This window comes from Pseudonaja textilis, chromosome 2 (assembly GCF_049901715.1).
Source record: "Pseudonaja textilis isolate UNSWEBS1 chromosome 2, rPseTex1.2, whole genome shotgun sequence".
NCBI classification, from domain to species: domain Eukaryota; kingdom Metazoa; phylum Chordata; class Lepidosauria; order Squamata; family Elapidae; genus Pseudonaja; species Pseudonaja textilis.
This window is the reverse complement of record NC_141991.1, coordinates 49649991-49662125: the sequence shown is the minus strand read 5'-3', so window position 1 is coordinate 49662125 and position 12135 is coordinate 49649991. Positions and strand designations below refer to the sequence as shown.

At 39.1% G+C, this 12135-nt stretch overlaps 1 protein-coding gene across 2 annotated transcripts in view; it reads right to left on the bottom strand.

The window, feature by feature from the left end:
- Positions 1–12135, bottom strand: part of IL17RD (interleukin 17 receptor D) — a 59797-nt gene extending 47662 nt beyond the window's left edge. For both annotated transcript variants that reach the window (XM_026723726.2, XM_087923842.1), the window contains exon 1: positions 11865–12135. In XM_026723726.2, coding sequence (XP_026579511.1) covers positions 11865–12008 — 144 coding nt within the window. In that variant the 5' untranslated portion in view covers positions 12009–12135. The remainder of the gene's footprint in view (positions 1–11864) is intronic.

Sequence of the window (12135 nt, the reverse complement as noted above, 5' to 3'; positions counted from 1 at the left end):
TCTTATTTTGGTCAATTCTTCAATTTTTATGTGCTTTTTGCATCTTTAACAGATCTGTTGAAATTTCAATTGCCAAATTCTTTTGTTGTCTAATCAAATTTCCCTTTGGTTCAGTGTCTCTGTGTGTTTAAATCAGATCAATAAATACATTTTTAGCATCACATTTGCAACTGCTGTAGGTAATAAGTGATAATACTTCTGAATGAAAAAAAACCTTGGTTCATAATTTAACCACATTGTCAAAGGAGGCCACGCAACATATTACAATGTTAAAAAAACAGATTTAATATGACACAATAATCATGTGAGATAGTATTATCATGGATTTCATTGTCTAAATCAGGAGAATGTTAAATATAGTGTGATGGGCTGTTTGTGATTGTGCACTTTTATTCATATGGATCTGAAAGGGATCGAGTGATATTTCTGCTTCAAAGCAGCCACAGGCCTGTCCTTGTACTTCTCTCTTCATGTTCCAAAGCTGAAACATGATAAAGCTTATCTGGAGAATGCTTCCCATAACATCAATATGACCCCAATGGAGCAGCAGTAATCAGGGAAACAAGAAGGATAAAAGGAGCAAATCTGAGTATTTTCTATGCATATCTAAAGAGTCTTCCACAGCTGTTCAGTGACACTCCAAAAAGTCCATTTACTTTTTCAAACAGAGCACTGATGCTGTTATCTTGTTTGGGTAATGGAATGTCTTCAAGAAAATAACCAAATTCAGAGAGCACCAAGGACTCCTCATGGATGGACTTGTTGGTTGTGAATTCTGGAGACCAAAGTCCAGATATCTTGAAACTGCCATATTTACAAAACGCTGGTCTTACATAATCTACTGTAAGAATAAAACAAGAGGGGGATTATTTGTCCAGCCTCCCACTTTCCAATGGTGTTTTTTAAAGCCACGGGGGTACAGCTGAACCTACTGAGTCACAGAATGGCTGTTTTCAAGTTCAGTGACTTCATTTGAAACTCAATGCCCAGGAGTACAGCATGACCCTGATATCTAGGATTTCCTGACCTATTCCTTCTTCTAACACCTGAAAGCAAAGAAGTAAGCCACGTTTTTTTTTTTTCTTCCTGAGATAGATGCTAAACTTTCACTGGTGCTGTACAGGACAAAATTGGTATCCTGGCCAATCCAGCTTGGTATTGTTTCAACAGACTAGCAGCTCCCAAAAGATTTGGGAAATTTTATTTATTACAATTGCATTTATGCTACTTGTAACATCTAAACAATAATCAGATCAAATGTATTATGTAATAATTATATAATTAAATAGTCATACTATTATAATCAAAGAGGGTGCAATGACTCAGCATTAAAGATGCTGAGTTTGTCAGCTGGAAAACTGACAGCCCAGGTTCAAGACCCAAGCACAGTGTGATGGGGTGAGTTTCCATTACTTGCGTCCCAACTCCTGCCCACCTAGCAGTTTGAAAGCATGCAAATGCAAGTAGATAAATTGGTACCACTTGGGGGGAAGACTGTTCTGTGTGCCTTGGGATACAATCATGCTGGCCACATGACCACAGCAATGTCTTCGAACAATGCTGGCTCCCTTGGCTAAGAAAGGTACATAAGCACCACTCGCTAAAGTTGGACACGACTGGCTTTACCTTTAATAGTATAATCATAAAAATAACATTGCATCATGTACAGTATTATAAGAACCAATAATTCTTCACATAGCAAGTGACTTCCACATCCCAACGTTATTTGAAAGAACCAGGAATTCTACAACTTTTAACAGATCTTATGTCTGGTTAGAGATGTTGACAGGAGTTTCTCACGAGTCCCCTCCTATCACATCTGATAAAGAAGAGGGACTCTCAGCAAACAAGGTAAACTTGAATAGGCAGTTTCTATTTGGAGCAGGCACTCTGATAGCCAGCTATCAAGCCATGTAGGACTTGGTGGGATTCAAAAATTTTTTTACTACTGGTTCTGTGGGAATGGCTTGGTGGGCGTGGCTTGGTGGGCATGGCAGGGAAGGATACTGTAAAATCTCCATTCCCTCCCCACCCCACTAACCTGCTTTCCAGCTCTGTTCTCCAGTGCAGGTAACAAAAGAAGACCAAGCCAATCAGCTGGGACTCAGGAGGCAGAGGATAGATGGGGGCAGGCCCAGTCAGAGGTGGTATTGCCGGTTCTCTGAACTACTCAAAATTTCCGCTACGGTTTCTCCAGAACTGGTCAGAACCTGCTGAATACTATCTCTGCTGTAAAGGGCATGCAGCCCCTTGAACTTTTCCTGGAAATAAGCCAGCTACCAATGCAGCTCCTATAATATTCATGTTATATTTCAAACTCAGATTGTTTTGAGATGTTACTTTGCGCTCGTTTGTGGGTGGTCCCCAAGATCAGTGCTACATAAAGGGCATTAAAGTAGATGATGAAAGCATAAGTGACTAGGACCAATGCCTTGTGTTCTAGAAATTGGTTCAACTGGCATACCTGTTGAAGCTGGGCAAAAGCCTTCTTGATCAGCTTACACCAGCAAGAACTAGGAATCCAGGTGCACTCCCAGGTTGTACAGGAATTCTTTCTGTAAGAGCACAATCCCAACTAGAGCTAACATCAGTATAGTTCAGTGAAACTTTTCTTACCTGAAATTTATAGACATATATTAAATTTCAAGTGGCTTCAGATAAATCTCAGGACCTCTCTACAAGATAGCAATTAAGGCTTCTGCTTTTTCCCTGCAGCTAGGGCCTGGTGAGTGGGTCAGTAGGAGTCAGTAGGAGTGCCACTTTTAGCTCTCTCTCTATTTATTTGGTTTGGCTCCACCAAAAAAGGTGGGTTTACATCAACAATATCATACACATCCTCCATTGTGTATGAGAGCAAACACTCCTCCCTACAAGCATTTATGATGTTACCTAGCTTAGTAATAAAATATCTGCAAGAAAGCAACCAAGGCTACACCCTTCATGATTGGATAGCATTCATCAAACATAGTTTTTTCTGCCCCAAACACCCATTTTCTTAAGGGCTGATAGTCAACTTTGATCCTTGAGTGCCATGCCAGTGGCTGTACTTCTAAAAGGAACAGGTGGAGGCAAACCAAGAGAAATAATTTAAGAGAGTGTTTAATTTAAATTAAACATAGTCAATGTAGTTACTTTCCAATAGTTTACATCCACAAGATATCTTTTGTTCTTATTTTAGATCTGCTTTAAAAAGCTTGATAGCACCTTGGCCTTTGATAAGCAGAATCCATGTTGGTGCTATGGTATTAAGGTTATCTCAACCCTCTAAGAAATAAAACTTTGTTTACAGTTCCTCAACTATCTGTAGCTAGGTAAATCCTTTAGGATTAAAGTATTAAAAATCAGGGATTTAACAGTAAGATACAACACCCCCAGAAAGGAGAGTACAATTAATTAGAACTCACAGCTTGAGAGGAGAGCTTTTTATCAGGGTCACCTTAACCACTTTTGATGCTGAGGAAACACGGTAACTTTTTTCTTCTTCACACAAAAGCAGCCAACAGCAGAGCACAACCAGATGTTACCTTTTCTTAAGTTTCTGTAAACCTCCATGACCTTCTTCAAATTAGAAAAGGCAATAGAATTTTTTGAAAGCCACAGGAGCTATCATTAGTGAAGCATTGTAAGGATTTCCATTAATTCATAGCCAGCCAACCAGGAATTTTCCCACAGCTATATACAAAAAAAGAAAGAAAGAAAAAAAAAGGCAGGGAAGTCACTAAGTGCCTGGCTGGATCTGAATATGTTCAGAAGTAAGATCAGAAATATCTAGTTAGAAATGAAAACCTAAAGCAGTCTGCTAAGATAATATGCTCTACCAAGTTTTGATTCATCACAGAAGCCATTCATGGCAAACAAATGAAAATACTTTCACAATAGCTGGAAAAGACATTAAAACATGTCTTTCACAACAGAATGTTCCAGCAATGCTGGGCTATACTTTTAATAACAAAAACAATGCATTGATTACTAAATGCCATCTTTGAGACTTCCTTGCTGCATTACAGAGCTTCTTCCACCATTTAATAACAATATATATTGCATTTAATGTTTCAATTCACAATTATGTTGCATTTTTTTTACAAACATTAAAGTGTGAAAACTCAAGACACAACTAGAATGCAGAGTATAATTAATTTAGGGAAAAAACGTGAAACATTAAAAACACAGTTTTTGTCACTTACACAAATATATACTATTATAAAAGTCTTCTAATAACAAGCAGTGTAGCTACAAAAAATGTTGCAAGATTACAATGTTGAAAAAGGAAACTATACAGGAAATGTCTGTTTCCCATATCACTGGAAGAAAACCCAGATAAATCATTTAGGATTTTGAGCAGGCCACTGTATCTCCCTTCCACTGTTTCTACTCTAAGTAGTAAAATGTTTTTTTTAAATCTGTCAAGACCAATAACATGAGCAGGTGTGGTCTAGTAGTCACTAAGAGTCTAGTGCAAGGGTCTTCAAACTTGATAGCTTTAAGACTTGTGGACGTCAACTCCCAGAATTACTGAGCTAACATGACTAGAGGAGGAATTCTGGGAGTTGACGTCCACAAGTCTTAAAAGACCCCCGATCTAGTGGTTAAGGCACCCATCTAGAAATCAGCTGACTGTGAGTTCTAATCCTGTCTCAGGCATGAAAACCAACTGGGTGATTATGGGCCAGTCACTGTCTGTCGGCCCAACCTACCTCACAAGGTTGTTGTTGTGAGGAAAATAGGAGAAAGAAAGAATATTAGATATGTTTGCCCCCTTAAGTTATTTATAAAAATAATAAAGGTGGGATTAAAATAAAACAAAGTTACTTGAATTCAAGCAGGCAATCATTTTATATAATATGTTTCACTGATCTATGGTAATGGATTGCTGAATGCACGCTTGCTGTACAAACTGCTCCGTGTTTGAAATGTATCCTGGGTAAAAACTTCTCACGGATTTGTTCTACAGTCAATCTCACAAAGAGAGGACAGGAAGCCAGAAAAGGTTTTGTGAGCCAGTGCCAAAATTCATTTATTGTTATCAATGATGTATAGCTCAAACAAAATGATTTCTAACTTGGTTTACACTTCTTGTTAAGCCATAATATGATAACTTTTGTATGGGATCACTCATAATTTACAAAGTATGGTTTCTGGCCTTGGTCCACTATGTGAATCTAGTCAGTATTGATATGCTGTACTCAATGGTTAAGCAAACAATCGCTCCTTGATATAGAAATACAGATAGTGCTCAACTTATGACCACAATGGAGCCCAAAATTTATGTTGCTAAGTGAGACATTTGTTAAGTGAGTTTTGCCCCCATTGATGACTTTTCTTGCCACATTTGTTAAGTGAATCACTGCAATTCTTAAAATACTAACACGGTTGTTAAATGGATCTAGTTCCCCCACTGACTTGGCTTATCAAAAGGTTGCAAAAGGGGATCGTCATGGCCCCCTGCGACACTGCATCCATCATAAATGTAAATCAATTGTCAAACAACCAAATGTAAATCATGTGACCATGGGGATGGCTCCAATGGTCGTGTGAAAAATGGACATAAGTCACTTTTTTCAGTGCCGTGCCGTGGTAACTTTGAAAGGTCACTAAAAGAACTGTTGTAAGTCAAGGAGTACTTGTAATCAGAGCAAAAGGAAAGGAAAGAAATTTAATGGAAAAGGTGAAATATTCAGCAGAAAAATATCCTTTTTGTTCAGTCTACACCAGTGCTTCTCAAACTTGACTACTTTAAAGATGTGTGGACTTCAAGTTATGCTGGCTAGTGTATTCTGGGAGTTGAAGTCCAGGCATCTTAAAGTAGTGAGTTTGAAACAAAAAACAACAACCTGGGCAACACATTTGGCTAAGTGAGAACATTAAAAAAAAATACCTCAGAGCTGTGGACAGGAAGGCAATCACCCACTAATGCACCTACCAGCTTTTGAATAGTCTGTTTGTAATTCTGGAGGGAATAAATAGCCACCAGTGATAATAACCATAAATAGTCTGTCCATTAATCTGCCAACATTTTTTAAAACTGTTTTAAAACATGCATCACCAGTTTCATCCTGTGGTGTAAAAAAAGTACTTCCTTTTGATGGCTGCTATTCTCCCTATTTAGTTGTAATGGATAATATTGGGCTCAAACATTGCTCGAGAGGGTGAAAAAAAGTCTGTCCTTATTTTGTCTCGCTCTGTGCATAGTGTGCACATGTGTGTGTGTAAAATGAACACATATAAAACATATGTTCTCCCCTAACTACTTTTTTCCCTTTTCCAACACTGATCCGCTTCAGTTTTATCATTTAATCATTAACTATGATTTTCTTTAACTATACCTGGCTAGGCTTGGCTAGGTCCACACAACCAAACAAGCCACATGATAGCATAGCATGATGGGTGACTCCCAATTCAAGTGCTGTTTTATCTGGGGGCTTCTAGATGCAAGACTATTGGATGGTAATAAGTTGAAGAAAACTACTTGCAAGTATGTGTCAGACTGACAGTATGTTGAAGATGTTAGCTGTATGTGAGAAACAGATCAATTGCTGAAATTCTTGCAACCTCATATTTTCTTTTTTTTAAAAAACTTTCTTGGTAGATTTTTGTTTTAGACAGATGCAAAGAAACTAAAACATCTTCCAGTCAGGGCCAAGAAGGGGGAATGAAGGTTAATCATTTCATCTAGTTATCAGGATATTGAGGTCCTAGAGCAGCACTGGAAAACAGATCTACGCTTAGACTATTATATACTGTACACACTGTACACTAAGGTCTATGCTGTTGTTGATCAGACCACTGTAAAAATGTTTAATGATTTTTGAGGGGGGAATCATCTAAGGAAGTAGCAGCTTCAGTGGTGGGATTCAAATTTTTTTACTACCGGTTCTGTGGGCGTGGCTTGGTGGGTGTAGCAGGGGAAAGATACTGTAAAATCTCCAGTCAGAGGTGGTATTTGCCCGAACTACTCAAAATTTCCGCTACTGGTTCTCCAGAACTGGTCAGAACCTACTGAATACTACTTCTGAGCAGTTTCCTTTCAGTTTTGGAGGACAGCAAAAGACCAATAAATTCTACAATGTCAATTCATAGGATAAATCTTTATCTCACAATATCAGCTAAAATGACTGCTGAGTTCATTCCCAGATATTGACTGTATATATATTCTGGAACAACAATGTCTGTAACATGCTGAAATAACATCAAACAATGATTCATGCACATGGTCATAATATCAATGCTGCATTTTCAGCATTTATGTCAGCACGTCATTACACAGATATCATCACTGCATCTCCCCAACACCCACATTAGCCTTATTAAAGTAAATTGTACTCAGAAGCTGTGGGGTTTTTTTCCCTGACTTGGAGCCCTGACTTTGAAACCCTGAAGTTACAGAGATTCTATTAAATTCCTTTTAAATGAGAACATGACTTCAGAGGACCTAGTCCAAGTTTTTTCACTCCTAGGTTTATTGGTACTACAACTTCCACATTATTCAGCCAGCTTGCTATTGGCTTTATGGAAACAATACGAAGAAATGGTACAAGGTTGGGGAAGGGTATTACTGAGAGCATCCTCCCATCCACCTATTTTACAGAAAAGAATCAAGTAACATGGGCTTGATACAAATACCTTCATTCTTCCCCTCCTATCGCATGGCAATCTGGCACACTGTACATCTGATGTAACAAGTCTTTGATAAACTTATTTGCATGACTACAAATGCCTAGCTTTGTTCCAGAGGATTAACCAATTAAGCAAAGATAACCCTAGCATGTGTTAAGAAGAAAAAGGAACCACGGGAATCTTCTTCAGCATTTATGCCCCTTCCTAGATCAGAAGGATTACACAGATGAGTTTTCTGGTACTACCCACTCCGCCACATCATTGTCTCCACCACCCTCTTTTCACTCACAATTTTTAGCCCAGTTTTGAACCTTAATCTTACAGGGTCCTCTAATCACATAGATACTATCCACAAGCACAAACAACTTCCTGCTGCAGCAATGAACCCCACTATCACAATACACTACAGGGCAGAGAGTATAGAGCCATTCAAAAGGCAAAAGGAGGATAACCCATGAAAAGGGGGTTAAAAAACACTCAAGTAGGTTTAATGAGCGTAGGGAAAAATCATCTCCTTGTGAAGATTGATGTTTCTCCTATTTCACAAAATTAGAGGCAAACCAAAAGACTATAATTTAACAATTAAAAAGATCATTTTGCTGCTATTTTGATAGGCAGTTGTGGGAGTTCATTTATCAATGCATGTTTTTGTTTAATCTTGGTTTAAAGTATTGTATTTGTCATTATAAACTATATTTTATTGTTCACCAAATTTGGAAAATTGCAGTATACTTAATAATGATTTACTATGAACTGTGAATCCAGTCAGTCTACCCTCCCAGTACAGAGCTGGTGTTATTCAGGACAATCACAAGGCGTTTTCTAATTTACAATTTGATTATAGGTATTTTCTAATTTACAGAGAAATTTTTATAGGTGACGAATTTCAAAGTACAACAGAAATTTTCTATCTGACAGCAAAAAATCTGCTTCCATGGATGCAGTGTTGCATTCATTGCAACATTAACAAATAATACTATTATCAATATGAAAGAAATTCTTAATATTTCACACAAAACCATTTTGTAAACCAAACAAGTAGCTCTGGCCCATGTTTTGGAACAACCTAACATTTTTAAATGGGATATATCAGATTTATCAGGTTTTGTACAAAATAATATATTTTATTATCCTACCTAAAACATTATCTTTTGGTAAAAGGCCAGTTTAGGGGTTAGGGTTAGTTTGTATATCAAAGGAAAAAGTAAAACAATTTTCAGTTTCAAGTGTGGAATAACTATTTTAGTCTTATTGTTCACCATTCACCATGTCATTTATTTATATCCTTAATATAATACTGAAAGGATGGGGCCATAGCAAATCCCATCTTTTAAAAATAATTAAATGGTCAAGTTCATTTCAAAAATTTGCACAATTATTTTAGACTGAAGGAAAACACATGTTTATTAAACAAATTTTTAAAACAAGGCTATCAAAAGTTTAGTTGATCAATCTGCATTATACAACCTATAGCATTACATTGAGCAAGTTTACTCATAAGTAGTATGTAGAGGTCTAGGCTATAGCCTCCCTCTAAGGATAGTATATGCACACTTAGTAGAGCATGAAGTCATCTGGACCTACTTTAATTCAACACATCTTTTTTGCTCTTTCTAGATTTCCAGTTAAGGTGTATCAGTAAGTTACCTAAATACTTTGATCCAAAGTGAATAGGATGCTTCCCATCTTGTTTTTAACCCTCTCTTTTATCACATACTACAAATAAGGAACTTGAGGATTATAAATAAACTATACTAAGCATTGCTGTCTGAATGAGATGCAATTACTTCAGTCCTTGTGCTTTTTCAATCAGCCAGTGTCCCTGCAGTGTTTAGAGTGGTAAAGGGGAAGTGGCCTGTGGTTAAACAGAGGAAATACCGAGGAATTTTAATACAACAAATAGCCGTTTTACTTCCTACAGGATAGCACTTCAAAGGCAGCCTTGCCCCAGAGCAGACAATGTGTTACAGGGGCCATCAGTCATTCAATAGTATGGCAAAGTCTATTCAAAATGTACAAACAGACCAAGACAATTGCTATGAAAACAAGGCAATTGGTTTTATTCCGCAATCAGTGCTTATGAATGTGACCCAAACTGTAATCAGTGTTTTCTCTCCCCGCCACAAACACAAAACATTATAGCTTTTTCCTAAACAATGAAATGAACCAATTTCTAAAGCTAAGAGCAGAAAAAATGTGATGATAACTAAAAGCAATCTTTAGATGAGTGCAAATTAATTTTGTTATGATGGAATGAATTCTGTCTATTTTTTCAGCTAAATTTAAATTTCTGTGGCTTTTTTATTCATAGAGCAATTGATACCATTTTTATTAGAAAATGCAACAAATCTTTGGGAAGCATTAGAGCTTCTAAGGTTCTCATGTACATATACTAAGACTTTAAAATCTGCAAATCAATTATTAACTCTAGCAAGTTGTCCCTCTAAAAGTTTAGTTATTTTCCTATAGCTGTGTATGTATTTTTACACAAAATTCCCCTTCCAGGTACAAACACAACTAATCCATGCCAGTGGGTCACTTCCTTTGGTTTTTTACAACTTATCTTACAATTTATCTCTCCAATTTATTGAGTTGCCCATCTCAGGGTGGCCTATAACAAAGCTTAACAGTCAATAATTACCTAAAAGCCATTATCATAATTATTAAAAATATTAAAACCACAAAAGACTATAAAAATAAAGCAAGAACAAAGAAACAGCAGAAGAAGGGAGGTTAATAATACCGGAGCCACTTCACTAGTTCACCAGTCTCCTAGACCCCCCCCCCAACCCCCACCCCTCTTCATGACCTGATCCCCAGGAAATCTTTGTGGCAGTTTAACAACAACAAAAAAGAACGTTGAAAGTCACTGGTGCCAGTCATCTGGAATCTTTAATAAGGCTGAAAACTGAAAGGAGCAGGTTCAGAGGAAAGCGGTCTTTTGTTTTTTGTTTCACACACACACACACACACACACACACACACGGGGGGGGGGGGAATCACACTTAGGGAACCCAAGAGGGAAATTGCAACTTCAGGGAGAGACAAAAGGTGAAACCCTAAATCTCTTTTTTATCACCTTACCAACACTCCCAGTTAGTAAAGATCAGGCCTGTAACCAAACCAGCCTGCAGTGATTAAAATGACAAAGGCCAAGCTATCGCCTTTTATCCTCTTCTCCCAGGACAGGTCTAGTTAAGGCGGGAGAAGAATTAGGGAGACAGGCGCATAAAAGACCTGTGGCGCTACTTCACACTTGTTGCTCCATCCCTCTCCACTACCCAGTCCCTCCTTCCTCCCCAGACTCCTTTGATGCGAAACTGCAGTCAAGCTCTGCTGCCAACCATCCCAAAAGCTTACAAGTGCCAGCTGGCCCTCTTGTTTGCTAGATGGGGAGCCCCAGCAAGGAACAAGCTGAGAGGGAGGGAAAGAGGGAGGGAGGGAGGAAAAGAAAGAAAGAAAGAAAGAAAGAAAGAAAGAAAGAAAGAAAGAAGACAGGAGAGAGGGAAGGAAGGAAGGAAGTAAAGAAAGAAAGAAGTAAAGAAAGAAAGAGGGAAGGAGGGAAGAAGAAGGAAGGAAGGAAGGAAGGAAGGAAGGGAGGGAAGGAGAGGAGAAGAAAGGAGAGAGGAAGGAAGGAAGGAAGGAAAGAAAGAGGGAAGGAAGGAAGGAAGTAAAGAAAGAAGGAAAGAGGAAGAGGGAAGGAGGGGAAGAAGGAAGGAAGGAAGGAAGGAAGGAAGGAAGGAAGGAAAGAGGGAAGGAAGGAAGGAAGTAAAGAAAGAAAGAAGAAAGAAAGAAAGAAAGAGGGAAGGAGGGAAGAAGAAAGGAGAGAAGGAAGGAAGGAAAGAAAGAGGGAAGGAGGGAAGAAGAAAGGAGAGAAGGAAGGAAGGAAGGAAGGAAGGAAGGAAGGAAGGAAGAAAGAAAGAAAGAAAGAAAGAAAGAAAGAAAGAAAGAAAGAAAGAAAGAAAGAAAGAAAGAAAGAAAGAAAGAAAGAAAGAAGAGAGGGAAGGAAGGAAGGAAGGGGGAGCCTTGCTTGCACAGCTGTGCTTGCAGTAAACTGCAAAGCGGGCACACTCCTGCCATCGCCCGGCTGTCGGTGTCCCGAAGCGCTTTAAACCGAAAGGGTATCTGGCACCGGGCAAACTTGGTGCCTTTTCCTACCTTCGGTCGGAATAAACCGAACTTGGGACCCAAACGCGCCGTGGTCAAATCCAACCCAGGCCAAACCCAAACCGTCGGTCTGCCGGACTTACCATCCAGCCGCAAGCCTCGCTCGCGGATCCTTTCCTGCCCCCGCCGCTGCTACTGGTCCCTCCGGCAGAGACGGCCAGACGCGGCCCATCGAGGCAGGCCGTGAGGGAGAAGAAGAAAGAGCAGAACTTGAGCCAAAGGGCCATCGCCTGCCTGGGAGCCTCCAAAGTGCAAGTCGGAGCGCCAGAAGTTAACTTCAGGTGGGGGAAAACCAGGAGGGGTGGGGGGAGGAGGGAGAAAGCCAGCGGCACGCATGCGCGACGGAGACTCCTC